A 14,769-nucleotide genomic window follows, 5' to 3' on the forward strand; every position below is an offset into this window, starting at 1 on the left:
ACACCCGTGACCTGGAAATGGATAAGCGGAAAGAAAATGAATGAATGAATGAGCGTTCAGATTATTAACAAACTGAGGAGTAGTGTTGTCACGATACCAACATATTGGTATCGATACTGATACCACCATGCAGTTCGATACTTTTGATACTTTTCCAAATAAACAGAGAACACAAAAAATGTCATTAGATCAGCCTGTCTTAAGTAGGACCAATGTCTTTAAATGGTTTGTTACTATACAGTACTCTTTATAGCATTAAATAGCTAAAATAAAATATTTTCATATTATATATATTTTTTATATTGTCATATTATATTTATAATACTAATATTTATAATAGCTTACATTGTTTTCCAGAGCTATATTGTCATGGGTATATAAGTTACTAGCTGTGGTTCTTTGAACTCCTTCTGCAGGTCTGGGTGTTTGTCCTTCAGGAGTTTAGCAGGTTAGTAGTGTAGCAGGTTAGTAGGTTAGCAGGTTAGTAGTGTAGCAGGTTATTAAAGGGAGGAACTCTACATTTGGAGCTTCTGTTTCTTGTCTTTCTTTCTTTCTCTCTGTGTAACAACATTACTGGAGCCACCAGATCCTGACAGGAGGGGAGCAGGATCCAGGGGATCAGACCCAAGACTCCCAGAGTGGAGTTACCACGGTCCTACTACCCGACCCCCCCACAGCACCGGGACCCCCCCACAGCACCGGGACCCCCCCACAGCACCAGGACCCCCCCATAGCACCGGGACCCCACCACAGCACCAGGACCCCCCCACAGCACCGGGACCCCCCCACAGCACCAGGACCCCCCACAGCACTGGGACCCCCCCACAGCACCGGGACCCCCCCACAGCACCGGGACCCCCCCACAGCACCGGGACCCCCCCACAGCACCGGGACCCCACCGTAACGGCACGGCCCTTAAACTCCAGACTGAGATTGGTTCATCATCAGACCAACGCTCATCATAGACTTTTCTTAGTATTTGTACTTCTCTGGTCTGTCTGCCTCTCTCTCTCTCTCTCCCTCTCTCTCTCTCTCTTCTATTCCTCTCTCTCTCTCTCTTCTATTCCTCTCTCTCTCCCTCTTCTATTCCTCTCTCTCTCTCTTCTATTCCTCTCTCTCTCTCTCTTCTATTCCTCTCTCTCTCCCTCTTCTATTCCTCTCTCTCTCTCTCTTCTATTCCTCTCTCTCTCTCTCTTCTATTCCTCTCTCTCTCCCTCTTCTATTCCTCTCTCTCTCCCTCTTCTATTCCTCTCTCTCTCTCTCTTCTATTCCTCTCTCTCTCCCTCTTCTATTCCTCTCTCTCTCCCTCTTCTATTCCTCTCTCTCTCTCTCTTCTATTCCTCTCTCTCTCCCTCTTCTATTCCCCTCTCTCTCTCTCTTCTATTCCTCTCTCTCTCCCTCTTCTATTCCCAACCGGTCAAGGTGGATGCCCCCCCCCCCCCCCCCCCCCCCCCCTTCCAGAGTCTAGGCTCCGCCCCCTTTCTTCCTGAAGAGGGACTTCTTATGAACTGTTCTTCCTGAGAGGGAGTTCTTCCTGGTTTCCTCTGTTGCTTGTTCCTTCTGCTGCTCTGGAAGGTTTAGTTGGGTTCTGTTGTTCTCTATCATTGTAAGAGGTTCTGGAAGGTTTAGTTGGGTTCTGTTGTTCTCTATCATTGTAAGAGGTTCTGGAAGGTTTAGTTGGGTTCTGTTGTTCTCTATCATTGTAAGAGGTTCTGGAAGGTTTAGTTGGGTTCTGTTGTTCTCTATCATTGTAAGAGGCTCTGAGATGTTTGTTTGTTTTGTTTTGAAGCCAAAGTTCTTCATATAGTACTTCTAGTACCTCTTTTTTCTACAAGTTGTGGCGCTTTGGAAGTATCAGCAGTCTCTCTATCTCTCTCTCTCTCTCTCTCTGTGATGCACTCTATTTCTTTTTACAGAGTTTCCACGGGTCGTTTGAGTCAGTTACGCATGCTCACTCACACATGGACGCAAATGCCGTCATGTACGCATGCGCATCCGGTATTCTTTTCAAAATAAAAGCTCGGTCGGGAGAAGATTGTTTTGAAAATACATTGCTTTGACTATTATTTTGAAGTTGTGTAGGTCGAGTTGTGTAGGTCAAGCGCTTATTCAGATGCGGATCTCGGGTCGGAGCGCGGGAGTGCTCGCGCACCCCGTCTCGGAGAAACCAGAGGGCAATAAAAAAGAAAAGAAAAGAAAGAGGAGCGCTGTTTCGCACTTTCGATTGTCCCAAACCTTCCAAAACAAGTCAGGAAGCAGAGCAGCCGGCCAGCGCCCCCCCACAGAGAGACTGACTCTCCTCGGTGCAAATTACAACAGTGACGCTCCGCGGCCACGTTAAAAAAAAAAGATACCGGTACTAGCCGGGCCCAGTATAGTATCGTTTAAAAGGCGTCAGTACCACGATACCAATACAGTACCGGTATACCAAACAACCCTACTGAGTAGTATGACTTTATAAGACTGTGTGCGACCCGATTTAAGAAACCTACTATAAAATGCCAGAGTCATCTTTTAAAGCAGGAGAGAGTGTGATAGGCTGAAAAATGCCATATCTCAAGTTTTGTGAGGAAACGACCAGTTTAACCTGAGCTGAGTCACTTCCTACCGACTAGCAGACCTTCCCAGTGATTCCCTGGAAGTCAACCTCAGTCTGATGATGTGAGTGTTTATATTTGATATATTCCATTCTGCTCAGATTAAAATCTCTCCTTTGATTCAACACGTCTCACACACACACACTACTTACATGTTGTAAATAAATAAATAACACACACACAAACACACACACACACACACACACACACACACACACACACACACACACACACACACACACACACACACACACACGTTTGAGAGCAGCAGTGGACTGTGGGCAGACACACTAGGCCAAAGAAAGTTTTATTACAACACAACTGAGCAAAACAACTTATTCAAAGCTTAAGACTCGTGTCAACAATCAATATGAGATGTCTGTGCGTGCATGTATGTACCTGAAATAGTTACATATAATTAAATATACTCACAGCACACAAAAACAAAAATATGAAGACATTCTTGTGTTATATGTGTATATAAGGATCCTCTCTCTCTCTCTCTCTCTCTCTCTCTCTCTCTCTCTCTCTCTCTCTCTCAGAGAGAGGGAAATAAATCCAAATGAACGATAGATCTGTTTCTTAATTTATACATTTATTAATATGCCATACCATATGTCCATCTTTGTTAAAAAAGCATAATACAAGTATTTCAGCATTAATGCTCATATTTTTAATGTGTGAAAATTCAGGGAGGAATGATTGTGACAGGCGGACTTCATCTTCCTCAGTAGAAATAAATGCACTGGGGGTGCAGGGCGCCCTATCCAAGATGGCAGCACCAGTCAATGAGGCGTCTGCGTATAATCTGGCTATCAGAGTAACGGTCTGATGAAGTGAATGACCAGGATCACTGTGACTCTGAGAGGGAGAAACAGAGAAAAATATTCTATTTAGGCACGTTCAGTTTTTATTCTCTGCCAAATGACCTGAGTCCGTCGTCTTCCACAGCAGTGAGGATGTGCAGAATCTCCAGCTGAGGAGCAAAATGTAGCTCAGGAAGACGAGGAAACAGTACAAAGCTGTCAGTGTCCAGCTACTGCCTCCTCCTCTTCCTCCTCTTCCTCCTCTTCCTCCTCTTCCTCCTCTTCCTCCTCTTCCTCCTCTTCCTCCTCATCCTCCTCTTCCTCCTCCTCCTCACTGTAATCACTGTTTCCGCCGTTTCTCGTCGTCTAATTCCACTGCAGGATGAGCAACATGTCGGAGAGACTCCTGAAACACCGATTAGCCTCTGGTGTCATGACACGACCGCTGAGTCGTTTGAGGCGATGAATAAAGATTTACCCACATTGCCTCGTATGAACGTTGGTGGTGGTCGGAGGGGCCGTTGATGCGAAATGGCAGCCCCAGGGCAGCTGTGGCTCCAACAGAGCTTACTACCACTGGTGGGACTGGTGTGAATGAATCCTGGTCTCTGGACGTGTTTTGAGTCAGCTGGAAAAGAGCGCTCTATAAATCCAGTTATTATTCTGCCCGCCACATATTCCATGAGGTCAGAGTCTTGGCAAAGTCACAGGAGAGGGTCAAGCAGGCCCTAAAGACAATCCCTGAGAGGTTCCCAACCAACCGCCTGTTCGTCCCCAAGCTCCTCAGGTCCTACGTTGTCCATTGGGCCCCCTCCTCTCTGGTATCTTGACACCCGGGGGCCAGAAGGATACCCTTCATGGCCAGACAGCAGTTTTGGTGGCTTAGTATGGCACGTGGTGCCCAGGAGTGTGTGGCTGCCTGCCCTGTCTGCACACAGCACAAAACCTCCAGTCGTCTGGTCTCCTGTCTGCTTCATCTGCTGCTCGTGCCTCATCACCCCTGGTCCCACGTTTTGGGGGTGGGCTACCTATGTCAGAAGGTTCTGTTAAATAGGGTTTTCAGAATACATTGGTTCCCAGTCAACATGGTGTCAGATCGGGGGCCCCAGTTCATCTTCATGTGTTGGAATGCTTTTTGTGAGCTGCTGGGGGCACAGGTGTGTCTCTCTCTGGTTACCATCCTCAGACCAACGGGCAGTCAGAGAGACTCCCCCATGAGCTGCAGACGGGACTATTCTGGCCTCCAGAAACCCCACCTCCTGGGCTAGGCACCTCATTTGGGTGGAGTTCACCCACAATTCCCTTTTCTACTCCTCCACTGGGCCTTCCCCATTTTAGTGCGTTCTGGGTTATGAGCTCCCCCTCTTCCCAGCTCTCAAGTCTGAGGTGGGCGTTTCGTCCACAGCGGACCTGGTCTGGCGCAGTAGATGCATCTAAGAAGGGGCTCGTCAGATACTACGGTGCAAAACTGGTCTCCATTGTGTGCTGCATTAGTGCTGGTTTGTACTGAAAGAATTAGCGTTTGTGCTGCTTTGGTTTTTGAGATATAACAAGTTTATCATGATGAGACGAAGACTAGACAAGTACAAAACAAAACAAGACTAAGACACACCGGGAGTTCTGACAGTTGTATCTTAAAACCAAAGCAGCACAAACAATAATTCTTTTCGCACTAACGCAGTACTAACGCAGTACTAACGCAGTACTAACGCAGCACTAACGCAGCACTAACGCAGTACTAACGCAGTACTAACGCAGTACTAACGCAGCACTAACGCAGCACTAACGCAGTACTAACGCAGCACTAACGCAGCACTAACGCAGTACTAACGCAGCACTAACGCAGCACTAACGCAGTACTAACGCAGTACTAACGCAGCACTAACGCAGTACTAACGCAGCACTAACGCAGCACTAACGCAGTACTAACGCAGTACTAACGCAGTACTAACGCAGCACTAACGCAGCACTAGCGCAGTACTAGCGCAGTACTAACGCAGTACTAACGCAGCACTAACGCAGCACTAACGCAGTACTAACGCAGTACTAACGCAGCACTAACGCAGCACTAACGCAGTACTAACGCAGTACTAACGCAGTACTAACGCAGCACTAGCGCAGCACTAACGCAGCACTAGCGCAGCACTAACGCAGCACTAGCGCAGCACTAACGCAGCACTAACGCAGTACTAACGCAGCACTAACGCAGCACTAACGCAGTACTAGCGCAGCACTAACGCAGCACTAGCGCAGCACTAACGCAGCACTAACGCAGCACTAGCGCAGCACTAACGCAGCACTAACGCAGCACTAACGCAGTACTAACGATTGAGACCATTTTGGTTCAATTTGGACATTGTGGAGGGCTGCGTGAACTGAGATTCACCTTCAAAATCGTATTTAATATCTTAAAAACAAAGGAGCACAAACAATAATCCTTTCAACACAAACGATTTGGACTATTTTCACTGAGTTTTGCATGGGGTGGAGGCCCGCTGCATGTAGGTCAGTCTGAGGACGCACAGGCAGGCCGTCACACTTAATTCAGTCAAATCACGAGCCAGTGCCTAAACCACGCAGACATTGGATGCCACAAACACAATGAAGGAGCACTTAGCCGGGGGTCTAGCCGGGGGCAAAACATGGGGTAAGAGAAGAGAGGGGAAGCTGGGAAGGAGGGGAATATGCCAATCAACCTCAACACCAGGTCGCGTGTAATGTTCTGCAGGATGAACCATAGAGGGCGCTCCCTGAGTAAACCGACTGTTTACTACATCTTTGATCGCCTTTTTAAGCCTCTGATGCATGAATTATGAAAATGTCATAGAAAAGTTGAAGTTTCACCTTTTATGAGTTTACAGAATTAATGTAACCCCCCCCCCCCCCCCCCCACACACACACACACACACACACCTACCCCTTACATAATCCTGCCTACGCCACTGCTCAGCTGAGAGGAGGGGGGTTAACAAACTCTCCCCCCCTGCTGCTCCTCTCAGCCAGCTGCTTCTCTCTCACAGCTCCCAGAGTCTGATAATAATAACCTGCACTTTAATCACATTTACCAACTTTTACCAGCTAGAAACAAAACATATTCACTTATTTTAACCCTTTGGACTCAGATATGTTTAGATAGGGAGATGTTCTATTAAAATTGACACGCTCAGATTCCAGAAACAGTTTGTTTTTTTCATTGTGGGAATTTGGGACAAAAACAAAAATTCAACTTGTTTGGTTTTTCCGTTCTGAAAGACAAATAGATTTACCACTCAGTGTTTGTGTTTCACAGATGGGCAGTGCTCATGTTTACTCTTCAAATTAAAGGTCTACCTCAACACAATTTACCTTGATGTGTGACTGGTGCTGCAGCTGCTACCTCCTGTCAGTCCTATCAATACTGTAAATATCATACACATTACTACTACACACACGTTTACTAGTCTGTGCTTCATGTACTACTCTGTGGTACTTCCTGTCAGATGCAAACTGCATTTTGTTGGCTACTGACTTGCTCAAAGTGGTTACAGAAAATGACCAGCAGGTGTTGCACTGTGTGGATCTTCTCATCACTACGTTTGTACACTCAGTGTCTCAAATAAATAGAAATGTGGATATGGTGAAAAAAACTAATCATGTAGTTGTTCGGTATTAATCAAACTGGACTGTAACCTCCATCAGCTGTGGTCACGGTGGAGTTCAGTGTTTTATTAAGTTATGACTACTAGTTTCAACAGGATTTCTAATAGCGAAGCAAACGTCATGTCCACATATGACATGAGCCCTGAAGCTGCTGTCCACCAGTCCTCTGAACAGAGACAGCTGCAGTCTTTGTTTTGCTCCATTCTGGCCACACCTCCCTTGTCTTGGATAATAATAACATATAATCTGAGTTGGACATCAGCCTTCTTTATCTGTGCTTGGGGATGATCAGTAACTTTCCTTATGGTCAGTAACTATCCTGATAGTCAGTAACTATCCTGATAGTCAGTAACTTTCCTGATGATCAGTAACTTTCCTGATAGTCAGTAACTATCCTGATGGTCAGTAACTATCCTGATGGTCAGTAACCTACCTGATGGTCAGTAACTATCCTGATAGTCAGTAATTATCCTGATGGTCAGTAACCTACCTGATGGTCAGTAACTATCCTGATGGTCAGTAACTATCCTTATAATCAGTAACCTACCTGATAGTCAGTAACTATCCTGATGGTCAGTTACTATCCTGATGGTCAGTAATTATCCTGATGGTCAGTAACTATCCTGATGGTCAGTAACCTACCTGATGGTCAGTAACCTACCTGATGGTCAGTAACTATCCTGATGGTCAGTAACCTACCTGATGGTCAGTAACCTACCTGATGGTCAGTTACTATCCTGATGGTCAGTAACCTACCTGATGGTCAGTAACCTACCTGATGGTCAGTTACCTACCTGATGGTCAGTAACCTACCTGATGGTCAGTAACTATCCTGATGGTCAGTAACCTACCTGATAGTCAGTAACTATCCTGATAGTCAGTAACCTACCTGATGGTCAGTAACTATCCTGATGGTCAGTAACCTACCTGATGGTCAGTAACCTACCTGATGGTCAGTTACTATCCTGATGGTCAGTAACCTACCTGATAGTCAGTAACCTACCTGATGGTCAGTAACCTACCTGATGGTCAGTAACTATCCTGATGGTCAGTAACCTACCTGATGGTCAGTAACCTACCTGATGGTCAGTTACTATCCTGATGGTCAGTTACCTACCTGATGGTCAGTTACCTACCTGATGGTCAGTAACCTACCTGATGGTCAGTAACTATCCTGATGGTCAGTAATTATCCTGATGGTCAGTAACCTACCTGATGGTCAGTAACTATCCTGATAGTCAGTAACCTACCTGATGGTCAGTAATTATCCTGATGGTCAGTAACCTACCTGATGGTCAGTAACTATCCTGATAGTCAGTAACTATCCTGATGGTCAGTAACCTACCTGATGGTCAGTAACCTACCTGATGGTCAGTAATTATCCTGATGGTCAGTAACCTACCTCATGGTCAGTAACCTACCTGATAGTCAGTAACTATCCTGATGGTCAGTAACCTACCTGATGGTCAGTAATTATCCTGATGGTCAGTAACCTACCTGATGGTCAGTAACCTACCTGATGGTCAGTAATTATCCTGATGGTCAGTAACCTACCTGATGGTCAGTAACCTACCTGATGGTCAGTTACCTACCTGATGGTCAGTAACCTACCTGATGGTCAGTTACCTACCTGATGGTCATCACATGCCAGCAGTGTGAACCCGTGGTCTCAGGTTGTGGTCATACTGCTGTGTAGGTACCATGAAGCAGTAAACATAACTTCTCCTGGGTTCTTCTTCTTCATGTTCCTTTTGTATCAAAGACCCAATCATCAAACTGATGCACCTGATCAATCTACTCCTGAACAGGGACGTGTTCTAGTAGAACTCCACTCCTTTACAGTTCTCAGCCTTGTTGACCTCGGGGCTCAGTGTTCCCAGTACAACGCGGTCCGGGGGCCATTTAAATATTTCAACCGATCCCAGTCTTGCTTTGATTTGTATTCAATAACTAAATCAATTCCACTTAGATTAACAAGCTAAAACCATGTGAAATAAATGATACGATACACTGTGATGATCTCAGAAACATTTCTTTATCTAGTAGGTAATCCTGCAGGTACAACACTGAACTGGAGAGCAGTTATACAAACTCAAATCTCTATAAGAACAAGAGCAATCAGAGATTTCTCACCTCTGACGAGGGTCGACATGGACACAGGAACATGGGTTGCATATTCCACATCCAGATCAACTGCCTTTATTCATTTATTTAGTTTGGTGATCCCATGATTTTATTTCAGAATTTGAAAGAACACAAGGTAAGACACAATCCTTCCCTTCTTCCAGGTTATCATCTAAACCAGAGTTGTGCAGCCTGGCTTATTATGGACTTTCCCTCATTAACTTGTGGCTCATGTCCACTGCCGAGCACCGGAGCACAGCGGCCAGTGGTGGCTGCTGATACATTTTCTTAGGTGGGGCTCTTAATTATTACCCCCCCCCCCCCCCCCCCCCCCCCCTTTATAGTTCTTTAAAACAGCTAGTGAACGGAGAGCTCTTATTAAGACTCTTTTATTAACATACTTGGAAACTAAAACAAGCAGATGTGTTATGGTCCAGTGTCGTTCTGTGTTTTCCCCTCGGCAGTGTGAGACAGGGGGTGTGGCCTACTGCTCCTGGTGCTGCACCTGGACCTGCTTCAGCAATTAACTCCAGTAGGAAAGCCTGGTCGTCTGAAGAAGCTTCATTAATCCTTTTAGAAAATAACTGTGTTTTGGGGCTGGTTTACTGGAAATGAGTTTAGGGAAAACAAAAGGTATATCAGGTACATTTTCAAACAACACATCAATTCATCTTTCAAAGCGTTTTAGAATATTTTGAAAGAAACCTCAAAAAAACAATAAGCATGATGGAGAAAGTTCAACCTGCAACTTTTCAGCCAAATTTCTTCTTTCAAACAGTAAATTAGAAGAGATGTGACAGAGTTAATAATCAGAGACTCACCGCTTGTTGTCTTCATCTCAACATCTCATAGAAACACCAGAACAAAGCAGAACGGACTTTAAGCCAATCACAGAGCAGCTCTGGCCGGGGGCCATTTAAAAAGGCCCCAAGTCTCAGACATGAAACGAGCTGATTGGTTTAGTTTCCTGTCTGTCGCTCTGGTGTTAATCCTCATCGCCCCAGGCTGCTCACACACACACACACACACACACACACACACACACACACACACACACAAACAAACACTCTATTAGAGAGAGAGAAATCAAGAAATCCTCTCTTTTATTGAAGATTATCTATAGAAAATTAAGCGAATCCAGTTCAGGGTCTATTGTTAGTTTGTTGGGATAGACAGAGTTAATAATCAGAGACTCTCCGCTTGTTGTCTTCATCTCAACATCTGGTAGAAACATCAGAGGCCTGTACTACCAAGCTGGGCTTTCTCTTATCTAGATAACTTCAGGATTAACTCTGGTTTTCTCTACTATGACGCTCGCTCACTTCCCACCAGGATAAATCACCTGGTAACTGACGCTGAAAGTCTAACCTAGGTTATGTTCTGGATAAGAGGTCGGAGCTCCGCCTCCTGACCAATCAGATCTCTTGTAAAATGCCCCGCCCATTCTTAAATGATGGTGATTGGTGGGCAGGTTCAGCGCTGAGCTGCAGCGGAGAGATGAGAAAGTATTTAGAACAATCTTTTTGACATAATAAAATCAATCCTGGTCTCTGAGGCTCTGAAGGAGCTTTTTATTCTTGTTCCAGGTTTGTTTATCTGTAATAACGAGGTTCATGATCCCACCTGACACAACTGCAGAAACATGAATTTATGGAACTACGCGTGTCGTCATGGTGATGAATTAATATTCCAACATAAAAAAACTCTCACAAGAGAAAAACAACTGGAAGGGAAATCTAAACTAAAAGAAGATCAGTGAGGAAGTTTCCCGACACGTTTCTGCTGGAATAAAGTGAAACTGATTGATCAGACGTGCTGTACGTTTATATCACTGATGAATTAATCTGGTATAATCTCACGCATCACTTTCATCTTCCTCCATCACTTCAGTCAAAAGTTTTCATCTGCAGCATTTCATTCTTTTTCTGGTGCTAATTGGAGAGTGTTCAACAACTGACTGATGTGTCACCACCCCAAGTGGTGGGAAGCGGCACTGCGGTCTTGCGGTCCCGCGGCCCTCTGGGCCCACAGGAGCAGAACTGAACCGTGGCGTCATGGTTGAGAATCACTGCTTTACAGTTCCTCCTCCTGTGTGTCTGACGGTTAAACTGTGACAGACGCCAACCACAACAAACAAGAACAAAAACAACAAATAAATATATAAACAATCAAACAATCAAGAAAATAAACAAATAATCAAACAAAAACATATGATGCATATAGAAACAGAAATAATTTTGTATTTTCTTTTTAAACAGACAAACAAAGCCCAGACACCAGAAGAAGTAGCGGTGTTAAATGTTAACAGGGTTAAATGTTGGTTTGAATTTCACTCGCTGGTTGAAGGATGTGAATTTTCTTTGTTTACATCGAGCTGCTTTAAGTGGGTTTTAAAATAACATAAAAATAATTTAAATATCAAGAAACATCCTTGAAGTGATCAACGTGGACATCGTGTTAATGAAGAGTGTGTGTGTGTGTGTGTGTGTGTGTGTGTGTGTGTGTGTGTGTGTGTGTGTGTGTGTGTGTGTGTACCATGTGACCATATCTTTAAAACCGCCCGCTCCACCGGCTGCTGTCTGTCTGTGTGCACAGTGTTTGACAGCAGCAGCTCGATTTTCCTCATATTCTCATGATTTCTCAGCTAAAAGCTCCCGGCAGCAGATCATCATCATTATCATCATCATCATCATCATCATCATCATCAGCAGCAGCAGCAGCAGCAGCAGCAGCAGCAGCAGCAGCAGCAGCAGCAGCAGCAGCAGCAGCAGCAGCAGTCATTTCAGTTTCTCCTCCAGCTTCTTGTTTCTCTTTGACTTGCTGCACTTTGTTTTCCTCTTCATGGACCTCAGAGGGATTTTCACAAGCCACAAAATCCAGGTTTGATTTCTTCTTTTATTTTCATATTTCAATGGATTCATTTTTTAATCAAATATTTTACTTACAAGTCTGATTTGTCCTATTTTGTATCTAGTTAATTAGCTATTTAATTATTTAATTTAATAGTTTTTCTTCTTCAGTAAATGCCTTTTGCTTCATGTAAGCTTGACTTTTAATAATTAATATCATCATTACTGACAATAACATGTAAATACTTGGTGGGACCAAAGTGTTTCTCTCTCCCATGATGCCCAATTAATCCAGTGATTACATGAGAAAAAAGCCTGATGCTTAATGACCTCCTTGAATTAATGGGAGCCCTGCTGTCCTACATCCTGAATGCAGAGTTTTCCCCTGAGGCTGCTCAGGTCATGTTCATTCTCTCTATTGTCTGAGATGCATCTGTTGTGCAGTCGGCTGACAAACATCTCCCGGAAACCCATGTGTTAATGATCTCTAAATTCATGTTGTGTTCCCTCTTTGGATCTGTTGAACAGTTTTGTACTGGTCCTTCCTCTGTAGGTGTGTCTGACGCCTCTCCAGCCTCTCCAGCTTCTGCTCTGAGCATCTCCTCCACCACAAGCAGTCATGAAGTTGGCTCTGCACAGGATAACAGGCACCACCATGAGCGTGTTCACAACCGGTATGCCGTACCTGGGCTCCAACGACGCCGTCTATGACGAGGCCACCGCCGACTCTCGCAGCATCAAGAATGGATTCCGCTTTGAGAAGGCTTTGTCGGCCTCCATCAGCGGCCCCTTCCCTGGACATAGGGAGGTCATCTCCAGCTCACTGGCCCCCGTCTTCCCCACCAACGTGACAGACTTCCTGTTGGGTAACTCCAGCTCTGTGGAGGGCGGAGGAGGAGTGATGCAGTGTGGGGAGGACATGGTGGACAACATGGAGTGCTTTATGGTCCTCACCCCTGGACAGCAGCTGGTGGTGGCCATCCTGGCTCTGACCCTGGGCACATTCACGGTGCTGGAGAACCTCATGGTGCTGTGTGTCATCCTGCACTCCCAGACGCTTCGATCTCGGCCTTCCTATCACTTCATTGGCAGCCTGGCCGTGGCCGACCTCATCGGCAGCATCATTTTCGTGTATAGCTTCTTGGATTTTCATGTTCTGCACAGGAAGGACAGTCCCAACATTTTCCTCTTCAAGCTGGCGGGGGTCATCGCCTCCTTCACAGCGTCAGTGGGCAGTTTGTTCCTCACGGCCATCGACCGCTACATTTCCATTCACAGACCGATGGCGTACAAGCAAATTGTCACCAAAACCAAAGCAGTCATTGCCTTCAGCGTGATGTGGACCATCTCCATCGTCATCTCGCTGCTGCCTCTGCTGGGCTGGAACTGCAAGCGTCTCAACTCAGTCTGCTCCGACATTTTCCCTCTCATCGATCAGAAGTACTTGATGTTCTGGATTGGCATGACCAGTATCTTGGTGTTGTTTATCATCTACGCCTACATGTTCATCCTGTGGAAGTCGCACCACCACGCCGTGCGCATGCTGAGCCGCACCTCCCAGCGGAGCGTGGTTGTCTACACCGCAGAGGGCACCAAAGTGCAGACTGTGAGGCCCGAGCAGGCCCGCATGGACCTGCGCCTGGCCAAAACCCTGGTGCTGATCCTGGTGGCCCTCATCATCTGCTGGGGCCCGCTGCTCACCATCATGGTGTACGACCTCTTCGGGAAGGTGAACGACTTCATAAAGACTGTGTTTGCCTTCTGCAGCATGCTGTGCCTGCTCAACTCCACCGTCAACCCCGTCATTTACGCCATGAGGAGCAAAGACCTGCGCAGGGCCTTCAGCAACATCTGCCACGCGTGTGTGGGCGCGACGCAGCCGCTGGACAGCGACAGTGACTGGAACATCCGGAGTGTGAGAGCCACAGGCGGCGGCGGCAGAAAGGCCAGAACAAAAGTGTCCCAGGTTGTTTCTGGAAGAACCGACACGTCCACTGCTGAGGCCGTGTGACAGACAGAGCGCAAACATTCTACTGTGAAATGAAGGTCATGTAGGACAGCCGCCATCTTCTCAGTTGACCGCTCTGAGACAGCGCCACCTTCAAAACATGACTTGAATCCTGAGCTGGAAACAAGTCTCTTCAAAAACCTGATGTAAGCACATTGTACTGTAACAGGCTGTGTAGTGGAGTGTGATTTTCTCCATCTGCTGTATTCCTCCTTCAAATCAGTCGTCACTTTGAATCAATGAAGTTTTGGTCTCATTTCAATCAGTAGACGTATGAAAGTAGACATTACACAGACAACATGTTCACTACTTCATTTGCAGCTTTAAGAGCAAAACATGGAATTGTCTGTCATCTTTTTTGTTTGTTTTTAAATGAAATTGTGAAACAATATTGTGGCAGTGAAGCAAAGTGAAACCGTGTCTGAGTGAGAACGCAGCTTGTGATTCAGTTCATCTCATCTGTGACTTTTAATTGACTTGTGATGATTTTTAAAGGTGATATTGTGAATTTCAGCAGGTTTTCAATTTGACAAAAACCTTTGTTATTTATTAATAAAACAAATGAGTCAGTCTGAAACCTAAATGACTTTGTGATCTGCTTCTCACAGTGTGTGCACATAAAACAGCAAAGCTCCCCGAACACATTCCTCCAAGGAACAAAAACAAATGTCAAGTGACTATTTCTATCATGAATTTGTCAACATATGTGGATCTTTTCTCAATAAAATGACAAACACAGGTTATGT

At 45.5% G+C, this 14,769-nt stretch overlaps 1 protein-coding gene across 1 annotated transcript; it reads left to right on the top strand.

Moving 5' to 3' along the window:
* Positions 1-12,634: 12,634 nt before the first annotated feature.
* Positions 12,635-14,026, top strand: LOC308119367 (cannabinoid receptor type 1B-like; the record flags this gene model as incomplete). Its single annotated transcript, XM_080479324.1, has 1 exon — positions 12,635-14,026. One exon carries the CDS (start codon positions 12,635-12,637, stop codon positions 14,024-14,026), a length of 1,392 nt encoding a protein of 463 aa, XP_080335450.1.
* Between the last annotated feature and the right edge of the window lie 743 nt (positions 14,027-14,769).

This window comes from Lipophrys pholis (assembly GCF_963383615.2).
Source record: "Lipophrys pholis genome assembly, chromosome: 14".
In the NCBI taxonomy this organism is placed as follows: Eukaryota; Metazoa; Chordata; class Actinopteri; order Blenniiformes; family Blenniidae; genus Lipophrys; species Lipophrys pholis.